Source organism: Schistocerca cancellata, chromosome 9, assembly GCF_023864275.1.
Source record: "Schistocerca cancellata isolate TAMUIC-IGC-003103 chromosome 9, iqSchCanc2.1, whole genome shotgun sequence".
NCBI lineage: Eukaryota > Metazoa > Arthropoda > Insecta > Orthoptera > Acrididae > Schistocerca > Schistocerca cancellata.
Window position 1 is genome coordinate 171,611,465 of NC_064634.1, and position 14,366 is coordinate 171,625,830.

The 14,366-nt window shown below is 36.6% G+C and overlaps 1 protein-coding gene across 1 annotated transcript in view; it reads right to left on the minus strand.

Moving 5' to 3' along the window:
• Positions 1–14,366, minus strand: part of LOC126101173 (uncharacterized) — a 378,608-nt gene that overhangs the window by 14,629 nt on the left and 349,613 nt on the right. The window contains exons 37-38 of the mRNA XM_049911872.1: positions 12,535–12,749; positions 9,719–9,832 (exon numbers count right to left, since the gene is read on the minus strand). Coding sequence (XP_049767829.1) covers positions 9,719–9,832; positions 12,535–12,749 — 329 coding nt within the window. The remainder of the gene's footprint in view (positions 1–9,718; positions 9,833–12,534; positions 12,750–14,366) is intronic.

The following is a 14,366-nucleotide window of genomic DNA, read 5'->3' on the forward strand; positions in this document are numbered from 1 at the left end:
TTGTTCATATTATTTATGGATCATATGTTGAAAACAATAGACTGGCCCGGTGAGATTAAGATGTGTGAACACAAAATAAGCAGTCTCGCATATGCGGCTGACTTAGTTGTGATGGCAGATTCGATTGAAAGTTTGCAAAGTAATATTTCAGAGCTAGATCAGAAATGTAAGGACTATGGTATGAAGATTAGCATCTCCAAAACGAAAGTAATGTCAGTGGGAAAGAAATATAAACGGATTGAGTGCCAAATAGGAGGAACAAAGTTAGAACAGGTGGACGGTTTCAAGTACTTAGGATGCATATTCTCACAGGATGGCAACATAGTAAAAGAGCTGGAAGTGAGGTGTAGCAAAGCTAATGCAGTGAGCGCTCAGCTACGATCTTCTCTCTTCTGCAAGAAGGAAGTCAGTACCAAGACTAAGTTATCTGTGCACCGTTCAATCTTTCGACCAACTTTGTTGTATGGGAGCGAAAGCTGCGTGGATTCAGGTTACCTTATCAACAAGGTTGAGGTTACGGATATGAAAGTAGCTAGGATGATTGCAGGTACTAGTAGATGGGAACAATGGCAGGAGGGTGTCCACAATGAGGAAATCAAAGAAAAACTGGGAATGAACTCTATAGATGTAGCAGTCAGGGCGAACAGGCTTAGATGGTGGGGTCATGTTACACACATGGGAGAAGCAAGGTTACCCAAGAGACTCATGGGTTCAGCAGTAGTAGAGGGTAGGAGGAGTCGGGGTAGACCAAGGAGAAGGTACCTGGACTCGGTTAAGAATGATTTTCAAGTAATAGGCTTAACATCAGAAGAGGCACCAATGTTAGCACTGAATAGGGGATCATGGAGGAACTGTATAAGGGGGGCTATGCTCCAGACTGAATGCTGAAAGGCATAATCAGTCTTAAATGATGATGATAGAGTACAGCTATTATAAGACAATCTCAAACTGTACATAACAAAAAATATACTCGCAATTTATGTATAAAAAAGGTAGATAAATACAGCAACTGCAATTTTTTTTTTATTTTTATCCACAAGCAAACATCTTTAAATGTGGTATATTATAACTATGTAAGAGCTTTGCAAATACTGAAATTATACCTCTACATAATGTGAAGTGATTAACTTGCCATTAACATATTCAGGGTGTATTTCATTGAACAAATTTTCAATGTATAAAAATAAATAATACACTCAACATTTTTAATTTATTTTGTCAGTCAACAGGCAACAAATCTGTAAATCAGTCTCCAATGGTGACAATGACAATTATTATTACAATGTTATGTAAGGACTTGGTGGTGGGCTCAGCCTATTTCATATTATTTTGATGTTTCGCTATGGATCATACTGTTTGGTTATGAATTAACTATTGTTGGATTCACAGAGTGGGTGCTGTTTTTTTAGAGACACCTGCTGTGAACAACATTTAAACTGTTTTAGACAGAACTGAGCTGACAATTTAAAGTTTCAGAAAATTTTATCATTGCAGCATAATTGTTACTGTTACTGAAATATTAATGTGTGCTCAAGGCCTCATACAGAAGTTTTGTTTAAATAACTGGGGATCTTTCCAAATAACAAGGAAAACTTCTGAAACAATGTCAAAGATAATTCAGTTAAATCAAAAGACCAAATGAGCAGTGTAAGTGATGCTAATCAAAATGATGAGGTCAACAAAGGATTTAAGAACCCATACCTCTCATCATTTTCTGTCAAAGCAGAAAGGAGTTCAATTGAAAGATGTCCCACAAGACAGAACAAATATTGCCACAGAATGAGATAAATGAGGTATCACACAAATAAAAGTAAGGACTGGCATGGCTCAAACCCACTGACACGTATGGTCAGGGAAACTTGGGATAATATGGCACGCAGATGGATCACAAATGGAGTTTTTAAGAAAAGATGATGATTATATCCAATTTCCATTTTCACTGTTTTACCTAAAAATTATATGCTAAAGTCTGTCTGCAAACCCTCTGGCATCGCAAGGAGCAGTTACAGGCTGTTCCACAAAATTATAAGCCCCTCTATAGAATGTCTTTCAAATCACTGGTGACACTGTGTGCAGACAAGCTCTTTAGTATGTGTGCCACTAATACACAAACACTACATGGAAGTTAGTAACCAATACAACAAATGCAAATCAACAGAATCTATGTAATCCACTGAGGACTGGACTGCACAGGAAATTCTTAGTGTTCTTGTATGGTAGTTATTGCCTTCTTCTGGGAGGGCTAAACCCACAAGTGATGCTCTCACCGTAGTTTACAGTTAGCCTGTATTGCAAATTTCTAAATATTTAAATGGCATGATTATATGTGCAACGATATTGCACCAAAATGTAGATATCTCAATAGTAACCCTTTCGCCACTACGGATGTGCTCTCTGCAGACTGTTCTGAGTAGTGCTTTTGTTATGGCTGTACTACTTGCCAAATGCTGGTGCCTGTGCTGAGTGATGGCACTGTGGTCACTATGAAATACTTAACTGATTTTAAGAAAACAATTGGTGAAAAAGTATTTTTCTGCACATATTCAAGTTTGATAAGACTCAATACAGGACTGAATTTTTATTCATTGCATGTCATAGTTAGTGCAATGCATCAAATTAAGTAAAACATTGCTGGAAATTTTAGTGGGTTTGCAGAGGTAAAAATGCATACTGTGAACTTTGTTTATGGTTGATTTTATTAACTCATACATCACAATGTATGAAATGTAGCTAAGATATCAAAATGTTATTTAAAATTGAGAGCAGAACAATATCTCATTTCATTCTCAAGTTATTTATTTTCAAATCTGATGGATGGTCCATCCCTTTCCATCCCTGCACATTGCAGATCATGTGGTCTTAACAATCATCATATTTCATAAATGGTTCAAAATGACAAAATGATTTTTTTTTGTTGCGTGCACAGAGGCATATAATCTACGAGATAAATACTCAAAATTTTTTTATTCGGCGAGGTATGTAAGTAACTTGTCCTCAAGAGCGAGACAGCAGCAGAATGGGATTGTAGATTGTATTTTACTGGTCCTGTTGTCTACATAGCAGCTTATGCATAAGACATTGGACAAGTCAAGTTATAAATATAGAGGCTGAAAGTCATTTCAAGGCATACATATTTAAGCTTACAATAATACACTTTACACGTAAGTATTTATATAACACATTTCATAAATTTAAATATTCTTCAATGGAGTAAAAGCAGTGATGCTGTAAATATGACTTTAGAGATTTTCCAAATGTATTGACCTCAGTGATAGCTTTTATGTTTTCAGGAAGTTTGTTATAAAGCTTAACTCCCATGTGAAAAGTACCTTTTTGGCACAGTGCTGTGCTGATTTGAGTCATATGTAAGTTCCTGTTTTGTCTGGTAAAGTGCTAATGTATATCACAGTTTTTTTGCAGTCTCTGGTCCTTGCCTATTACATTTAATTTAAAGAACAAAAGGGTTTCCATAATATATACACATGGTAATGGAGGAATACCAGATTTCTTAAACAGGGGTTTACAAGAGTCTCTAGGCTTGCACCCAAACAAGATTCTAATGGTCCTTTTTTGTAGTTTAAAAGTGCTATTAGCTGTTTTAGAGTTTCCCCAGAAGGTGACCCCATATCTAAGATGAGAATGAAAGTACGCATGATATGCATTCAATACTGTTTTCTCACTACAGCATGATTTTAATGAACAAAGAAGGTAACATGTTTTGCTCAGTTCTGCATTGAGATATTCAATATGCTTATTCCATCTGATGTTACTCTGCAGCCAAAGTCCTAAGAATTTGGTTTCAGTACTGTTACCAACTGGTTCGTCATTGATAGAGACTGGTGGGATAAACATGTCCTTGTTAGGAACATTGTGGAATTTTAGAGCAACGGTTTTCTTACTGTTTATTACAAGCTGATTACTCTGTGCCCAGCTGCTAAGTTGTTTCGTGACCATATTTACTGTCTGCTGTAACTGTTCATCGTTGTCTCCTTTTAGTAGAATCGTGGTGTCATCTACAAATATGATTGTTTTGTGTGCATCAACATGTAAGCTTAGATCATTTATGTACAGAAGAAACAGAAGGGGGTCCCAATACTGATCCTTCGGGTACACCACATTTTATTTGTTTATAGTCAGATAAGTGATTAGATACAGTTTTTAGTTCAATATTTGTGTGCTTGACGCACACTGCCTGCATACGATTAGTCAGGAAGGAACTGATCCACTTGTTGGACAGACCTCGAATACCATATCTTTCTAGCTTTGATAGCAGAATTTTATGGTCCACCATGTCAAAAGCTTTTGACAAGTCAATAAATACTCCTATTGTTTCCTGTTTTTTGTCCATCAGGTTTAGGATGGAATTGATGCACTCATAGACAGCAGTTGTCGTTGACCTCGTATTTCTGAATCCATGTTGTTCATTACATAGGATGCTGTTTTTATTTATAAATTTCATAAGTTTCTCATACATAACTTTTTCCAGTACTTTAGAGATGCAGGAGGAAATTGTGATGGGTCTGTAGTTGCATTGTCTTTATCCCCTTTTTTACATACAGGAATAACTTTTGACGTTTTTAACACATCAGGAAAAGTGCCTGCCTGAAGTGAGCAGTCGCATAAGTGTGTGAGTACTTCAATTAGGTTTGATGCGCTCTTCTTTAACATTGTTGCAGGTATACCATCAATACCTGCCGATTTGGAATTTTTTAGTCCTTTTATTGCTTTAGCTACTTCATCTTGTGAAACAGAACTGATGTACATTGATCCTCTACATGCACTTATTTTATATTCATTTGCCTGGGTGCTCTTAAAGTTTGACTGTAACATATTTTCAGCAACACCTGTGAAAAAGTTGTTAAATGTGTTGGCTACTTCTAAAGGGTTTGTTACTTTTTTATTTTTATGTGATAGTGTTATATTTTTGCAAGGTTGTCTGTATTCTCCACATTATTTTTTTTATAATACTCCACATAGCCTTTGATTTATTAGCTGAATTATAAATGATTTCATCATTATGCATTATTTTTGCTGCTTTTATTACTTTTTTTAATATTTTGGAGTATTTTTTATAGTATGCGCGTACTACAGGTGAGGAATTTTTTGAGTTACATATTTCATGAAGTATGTCTTTTCTTCTGGCATGAAACCCTTATTCCCTTTGTGATCCAGCTGTTTGTTCTAGAGTTTCCCCGTATGGTTAATGTTTTCAGTGGGAATGCAAGTTCAAAGAAATGGGTTAATGTATCAATGAAAGTATTGAATTTTTCATTTATATCTTTCATTTTGTACACTCCTAGCCATTTTTCTTTCTGTAATAAGTTGTTGAAGTAGTTCACATTATGCTGATTATAACTTCAATATGCTGTTCTGAAAGACATGTTGTTAATAACACTGCCTTGTACTTTTATGCTTAATATTTGAGCAAGATGATCACTAAAACCTGCATTGAATATTTTTAGTGAGGTGTTGTGTAAACTCTTCTTGACTAGAAACTGATCAAGAGCTGTTTGGCAAGTTTCTGATACTCAAGTAACTGCTTTTACTTCAGCCTTTAAATTGTAGGAAGTTGCAAGGTTCAAAATGGTCTCCCTATTTCCACTATTTGTGAGGAAGTCAATATTGACGTCACCACAGATTATCAATTCACAATCCATTTTATTTACTTTATTTAGCAATGACTCCATTTTGTTTAAGAAAAGTTCAAAATTCCCGGATGGTGATCGGTAAACTGTAGCAATAACCAGGTTGAACTGAGTAATTTTAAATTGCTACCCCACCCTGCTTGCTGTTTTTCCTGCAGTAGTAACCAGCCAAGACAAATTTGTTTATTTTCGTATTCTGGATTAATTCTGGGTTAAGCCAGTGCTCAGAAATGCATAACACTGAGATATCATTAAGTTCATTTGTTAATAGAACGTTAATTTCATCGCTCTTGTTATGCAGGGATTGCACATTATGGTGATAAATTTTTAGTTCGGGCGTATTCACGATTTGGTAATTGGGAATCATATTTACAGCATCACATACCTCTAGTTTAAATTAGGAACGTCAGCAGTGTTGTATTTTCGTTCTTCTTTCTTGTTTATTTTGTTTTCCTCACTGTTGGAACGATGTTCAGGAAGCTAATAAATTGTTCTTACAAGTATTTCTTTAATTATTTCACTAACACGATCACAAACAAATCTTTGCCCTTCATAGTTGAAATGCATTCCATGCTTCGTGTGCAGCTTTCGATGCAGCTTGCTTGTATCCAGTACATCACACTTAGCGTATTGAGAACACAGTTTCCTTATTTTAATGTTTTAATGTTTGTTTTCCGAATTTCTTTGTTTACACACGAACTATAAATCACATCATGCCTATGAGGAAGTGTGGCAACTACTGTGTTTCTGCATTTATTAGCTTGTAAAAAATTCTGTAGCGTTTTCACGCAAACCTCTGCTTCATTTTTTGTCATATCGTTTGAATCCATTATACAGACGATAAAGTCATTTTCTTGCATTAATTTCGTCTGAGAGTTAATATCTACAACATTTTACATCCTGCTCCCGGTTTCACTACACTAGTCACTGCTATGTCGCGATTTTTCTCACGGAGCATGCTGGATAGATTCCTGCCATGACTGTCTGTTAGTAATAGTACATTACTCTTTTTCCCTGATGATCTGTGTTTGTTGTTGACATTATTTGAAAAAACGCTATTCATTTTCAGTTCACCGACTTCTTCAAGTTCACAATCATTTGGAGAGTCGTTATCATAGTCACTTGTTTGCAAAACATGATATTTGTTTTTTTCCGAAAATGTGACAGTTTTAGCAGACTTTGTTGTTCTTTTTGTAGTTGGAACACTATTTTTGTACGACACTTTCACCCACTCAGACGATATATTACTTTTGTCTTGCATCACTTCACTTAGTGTTGGCTTCGATCGCAGATCCTGATTTTCTTTCTTGAGTGAGTCAATATCGCTTCTTAAGGAACTGACTATGAATTGTAAGCTAGCAATTTGTTCTTTTAGCATTGTTATTTCAGTGTTACAATTCTTACAAACTCCCTTTTTAACAGCATAACTGTAACTATTTCTCAAGTTATATATCTAAAAACAAAGATGATGAGACTTAACAAACAAAAGCGCTGGCAGGTCGATAGACACACAAACAAACACACACACAAAATTCAAGCTTTTGCAACAAACAGTTGCTTCATCAGGAAAGAAAGAAGGAGAGGGAAAGACGAAAGGATGTGGGTTTTAAGGGAGAGGGTAAGGAGTCATTCCAATCCTGGGAGCGGAAAGACTTACCTTGTTGTTGTTGTTGTTGTGGTCTTCAGTCCTGAGACTGGTTTGATGCAGCTCTCCATGCTACTCTATCCTGTGCTAGCTTCTTCATCTCCCAGTACCTACAGCAACCTACATCCTTCTGAATCTGCTTAGTGTATTCATCTCTTGGTCTCCCCCTACGATTTTTACCCTCCACGCTGCCCTCCAATACTAAATTGGTGATCCCTTGATGCCTCAGAACATGTCCTACCAACCGATCCCTTCTTCTGGTCAAGTTGTGCCACAAACTTCTCTTCTCCCCAATTCTATTCAATACTTCCTCGTTAGCTATGTGATCTTACCTTAGGAGGGAAAAAAAAAAAAAAAAAAAAAAAAAAAAAATGGGAAAATAGGACGGGTATACACTCGCGCGCGCGCACTCACACACACACACACACACACACACACACACACACACACACACACACACACAATCCATCCGCACATACTCAGACACAAGCAGACATTTCTCAAGTTAGATTCACACACTTCTACACTCGCAGCCATCTTGCCTATATGCGTAAACCACTCAATAACAGTTCAGGAAAATCCATGGACTGCATTTAAACACATCCTCAGGACCTAGTGAGAGGTGGATCATGACAAGTTAACTCGTCCACAGCAGTTAAAGGCTTAACTATGTCACATACTTTACTCCTCATAAATCTGTATCTGCTAAGAACTCCTTCATTCACCGCTGTTCTCTATCAGTCAATACTTATTGACTTATGGAATTTTTCATAACTACACACACACACACACACACACACACACACACACACACAGCAGGTATTTCTGAGAATGTCAGAAACCTGTTCTTAAGTTTCATTAATGCTGAAGTTATATCTTCTCCTGAAACAGGCGAAATTTTCATGTCTAGGCTGTAACTGAAGTGTCGACAGAGCAGGAACCAATGAAGACAGGCTTATTTTGGTGTGCTAGTGGTAGGAGCAGCCTAGCCCTATAGATGTCAAATGCTAATTGCTTTGAATTTAATATTCAGCAACAGTTGACCCACCTGAAGTTGCTTCAAACATATACATGCACCGACTTCTATAGAGAACCAGTGGAGAGAGGAATATATTTGGTAACAGTGGATACTGCATGTCTCAATTGGACCACAGCACAGCCAGAGAGACAGATTATCCTCATGGCCTTTAGAAATACTACAGCTTCATTTACTATAGAAGGCTCAATACTGGAGAACTGCAACGCACATGGGCCAATCTATACTGATAGTCTTACGTCAAATGCTCTGATCTGAGCTGGTGGCACACATGTCATTCCATCAGCTTTCATTGTCCACAAACAAAGAAATACCTCAGTCTGTGGTGTGCACTTTAATGAGATATTTTGTGTTCTTAGTGGCATTATAGAGAATAATACTGTGTTTCATTGGACAAGTCCCACTCCCTCCTGCAGTGCTTGCTGTGTACCTGCTTTGTGCTACTGGGATACCTGCAATCTGGCAGCTTCCATTATTGAGCACCACTGTGGACAAAATCATGGAATGTTCAATGAAAACAACATTTAATCTTGATTCCAATGTCTTGAGGGTAATCAAAATAGCAATGACTTTACCAGACATATTTCAGAGCCACCATGTTTAGAGACTCCTATTACAATGAAGGAAGTGGGGGTGTTCACACGTAGGTATCTGCAGAAATTTATTGATGAGGGAGGATAAATTGAATTTTTTTCATCCAAGTTTTTGACTTTGGAAGAGTGTCATGCTAGAAGAACTAAATATTATAGGTGACACAAAAAGCTTCAGCTCAGATTAATGATTGTTATCCCTGATGCCTGAGAATTCTGTAATGAATACTCCAGACACCATAGGAGGAGGGGGGAATTCTATCTTGTGCATTTGTATGGCTCCACTTGAGTTGAAATAGTGTACAGTGCTGTTACCACTCATTTCTCATTTGTGTACTGTCATCCATCTAATCATTAGTATAAAGTTCATTTTAATCAGATATATCCTTCTGGCTTTTTCAGATTTTCACTAACATAAGGAGACAGCATCCACTAACACATCAATCCCAAATTGCCTTAGGACATTTTGAGGAATACAACACTAAAAAGACTGCTTGCACTTCCTCCCAAGTCAAATTATTTTATTGAGCACATCTGGGATACCAAAAGTAAGATTGGCATTCCTTAAAATCAGTTTCAACAAGTCTCTATGAATGCTTTTACTGAAACTGTCCTGATCACAAAAAATGACCAGTTTTGACTTAGTTGCGGATGGCAACTGGATAATCATGTATCAGTATGGCTGCCCGATGCATTCAGTATCTTGCGGAGCCCATGCCACAACATGTTGCTGTTATAATTAGGGGAAAAAAGCTACAAAGTTGGTGCACTTAATTAAACTGCTCAAGAGGGTATATATTACCTTCTCAGTGTCTGGGACTTCATCCATTTTCCAACGACCTGTATCATCCTTGGTCCAATTGACCGTCACTGTACGGATTCCGCAGACATTGCCTTTACCATCGTCAAGGAACTCCTAAGAAAATATGTATCCATTAAAAACTTATATTTAATCATACCTGCAAAATATATTTTGCTGCAAACGCTTTTACTGTGTTAGTATAATGATTGTATGAGAGGAAACTACAATAAATAAATAAATAATGCAGCTTTTATATAAGTGAGCCATTAGCAGTGCAGCAACTGTAAGCCTGAAAGTTCTCATTGCTAAAACTTGTGAATGCAAAATTGTTATCCTTCTGGATAACAAAGGACAAAGATTATCCAATAGGTTAAAAGAAATTGTTCTAGTTTTTAGGTGAACTATGCTACAGGTGTTTCTACTGAGGGGAAACCTCTAATGTTTAAAAGAGTCTACAGTGAGCCAACCAGATTTTTACAGAACTTCCCATTTTCTTCTGAAGTGAAACAAACAAACAAACAAAAAATAGCTTTAAAAGCAAAGGACCATGAAATAGGAGGATAAATCCGACATTTACTGCTTGTAATTGCTGGACTAAATCAGTAACTATGAATGAAAATAAAATTTAAGGAAATACTAAATGGAAAATCAGTTCAAGTTCTAGAAAAGTGAAGGCACAAAACAAGCAATGTAAAACTTCTGTTTAGTGTTAAAAAGGCAAAAAACCTAGATATCTTCACAGCACAGCAAAGCACAACACAACAACACAACACAGCACAGCACAACAATTCTTCTGTCGTACTACACATCATATGCTTCAATTCTCCTCCATTCCAGTTTTCCCCCTGCCCATCATTCACTAACATACATGCTGTATTCCAAACATACAAGTACATTCTCAGAAATTAAGGACTGTGTTTCATAACAGTAGACTTTGTTTGGCCAGGAATGCACTATTTGGCAGGACTAGTCAACTTTTTATGTCATCTTTGCTTTGTCTGTCATTGGTTATTTTGTTTCCATGGTAGAAGCATTCCCTAACTTCATCTACTTCGTGACTACCAATTTTGATCTTAAGTTTCTCTCTATTCTCATTTCTGCTACTTCTCATTATTTTTTGTTTATTTCCAGGTTACTCTCAGTCCATATTCTGTACTCACCAGACTGCTCATTCTATCCAACAGATCCTGTAATTCTTCTTTACATTCACTGAGGGTAGCATTGTCATCAGCAAATCTTATCATTAATATCCTTTCACCCTCAGTTTTAATCCCAATCTTATACCTTTCTGTCATTGCTTCTTTGCCGTATAGACTGAATGGCAGGGGCACAAGACTGCACCCTTGTCTTACACCCATTTCAATCCAAGCAACTCATTCTTCATCTTTCAATCTTACTGTTCCTCTTGATTATTGTACCTCGTGTATATCACCTATATTTCCCTTTAATTTACTCCTATTTTTTCTAAACATTTTGGACATCTTGCACTATCTCACACTGTCGAAACATTTTTTATAGGCATACACATCCTACGATGGTATCTTTATTTTTCTTCAGTCTTTCTTCCATTATCAAACTGCCTCAAAATGATTGTCATTTAACAGGTCCCTAATTTTCTTTTCCATTCTTCTGAATACTATTCTTGTACGCAGCTTTGATGCACAATATGTTACGTTGATTGTGCAATAGATCTCACATTTATCTGCTCTTGCTATCTTCAGTACTGTGTAGATGATATCTTTCTGAAAGTCTGGGGTACATGCCAGTCTCTCAGAATCTACACACCAGTTGTATAATCATTTGGTTGTCATTTCCCTCCTCGATGATTTTATAAATTCTGACAGAATGTTATCTATCCATTCTGCTTTATTTCATCTCAAGTCTTCCAGAACTCTCTTAAATTCTGATTAATACTTCCTTTCTGATACCAGTTTCTTCTTCTGTCAAATCATCTGACAAGTCATCCCCCTTAGAGAGCTCCAGTGTACTCTTTCCACCTATCTATTCTCTCTTCTGCAGTTAACAGTGGAATTCCAATGCACTCTTTAATGTTACCACCTTTGCTTTTGAAATCACTGAACTTTATTTTGACTTTTTTATATGGTGAGTCAGTCGTCCTAAAAATCATTTCTTTTTAGATTTCTTCACATTTTTCCCCGCAACTATTTCGGCTTTGCTACCCTGCACTTCCTATTTATTTCAGTCTTAAGTGATTTATATTGCTGTGTTCCCCTCACTCCTACAACCACTCCCCTCATTATAACAACCAACAGTCCTCAAAACCTTCCTATTCGACTGTCTCATCCTGTACTTCCAAAAGGCCTTTTAAATTATCAAAGTTAGAAATTCTTAGGCAAGTGATGATCAAGTAGGGTCTATTTGAGTAAAACACAATTTCTATAGGAGTAAATATAATGGAAAACCGAAAAAAGGCGAGCTCATGTTAACAAGGAAGGCAGGGCTGCAGATTATTGCGAATATTGTTCAACTAAAGATGCGAAGAATGAAGTGAAAGAAAATTTCCCAGACAGGATTAGAAGTACTAAGTGAACAGATACCAGTGCTAAAGTTTGCAAAAGCCTCTTTAGCAGAAAGCTCAGAAAGTACTTCAAGAAACTATCGTGCACCAAATCAGTATGGAAGTGAAACATTAACTGTTCGAGAAGAAGAGAAGAAACTAAAAGCATCTACATGTTAAGCTACAGACACATGAACACTGCAGTTAGTAGCTATGTAGTGGTAGAAGGTATTATCAAAGGTGTCACAAGGCTAATGACTGTGAAAAGTATTTTATTTTACATCTGAATACAACTCACCTTACTAAGAGTGCTGAAACGACGCGGGTCACGCCCAAATTTCACCTGCACTTCCTCATGCCCATAATCAACCTTGAATACACGTGGGAACTGTGGCCAAGGATTATCCTTGCTTCGCCTTGCTGGTGGTTCTGGTAGTATTTCGAAGGTGGTAATTGATTTGGCACCTTGTCTAAGAGATGTTGCTATACAGTCACAGCCTGTGTCACCACCCCCTAGAGGCAAAGCCATAACACAATGTAACATATGTTGTTTGTATTATACTTAACATTTGAGAAAAATGAAAGGAAAATATTACAGATACTGATAAGATACTTCATCGAAGGAGCTTGTGTTACTTAATAGACACGAATTATAATAAAATAATCAGTCTTGATAAAACGAGACATTTTATTTGTGGTAACCAGTTTCAGTCTTGAAACCCCATGTTCATACCATAAAGACCCCTGAAACTTAACAAGTTTCTATGAGAGGAAATCTGAAATTACATTATATTTTAACTATATACAGATTATGAAAACAAAATATGAAATTTTTTGTCCATCAGTGATATGCATAGACACTGAGTGGAGCTGTAGTGTATGCCAGATGGAACTCAGCAGCTGAGTAGTTCCACCCATTAATTGTATAGAAAATACAATAGTGACATACATAAAAATATCAAAAACGTATGTTATTAAAAGGATACAAATCAATATTAACTGCCAAATGCATTAAAATACCATTTGTAATAATTAGAAAGAAAAGCAGGTTAAGATAAGAGAAACAGCCACTTATGGGCAATATGTAAAAGTAATCAGCCATAAAAGTCTTGTCACAAAAAATTTTCAGAGTATGTCAAATTGATTCCATTCTTTTAGATTTCTAGAAGGCTTCCTACACCATTTCTCATAAGCAATTTCTAATTAAATTGCCCACCTACAGAGTATTGTATCAGTTGTGTGACTGGATTCGTGATTTCCTGTCAGAAACATTCAGTTCATGATATTTAATGGAAACTCATCGAGTAAAACAGAAGTAATATCTGGCGTTCCCCAAAGAAGGGTTGTAGGCCCTCTGCTGTTTCTGATGTAAACAAATGATTTAGGAGACAATCTGAACAGTCCTCTCAGATTGTTTGCAGATGATGCTGTTACTTACCATCTTGTAAAGCCATCAGAAGATCAAAATGAATAGGGAAATGATTTAGCGAAGGTGTCTATATGGATCAAAATGTGCCAAATGACTCTAAATCATTAAAAATGTGAAATCATCCACAAGAGCACTAAAAGGCATCGCTATATTTCAGTTACATGAAAAATCGCACAAATCTAAAGGCTGTAAACTCAATTAAATGCTTAGAGATTACAATTACAAATACTTCAGCTGGAAAAATCACACTGATAATGTGGAGAAAGCAAAACAAAGATTGTGATTTGCTGACAAAACACTTACAAAAAGTAACAGGTCTACTAAAGAGTCTGCCCTCTTCTAGAGTACGACTGCATGATGTGGGACCCACAGCAGATGGGATTGACAGAGGGCATAAAAAAGTACAAAGAAGGGCAGCTTGTTTTGTATTATTGCTAAATAAGGGAGATTGTGCCACAGATATGATATACTAAGTGGGGTGTCACTCATTAATACAAAGACTTTTTTTGCTGTGGCAGAATCTTCTTATGAAATTTCAATCACCAGTTTTCTCGTCAGTGTGTGAAAATATTTTGTTAGACCTACAGAGGAATAAATGACCATCATAAAAAAGAGAAATCACAGCTCACATGGAATGACTTAAATAAATGTTCATTTTTCCTGCGCTGTCAGAGTGAAATGGTTGAACAGTAAATAAGTAG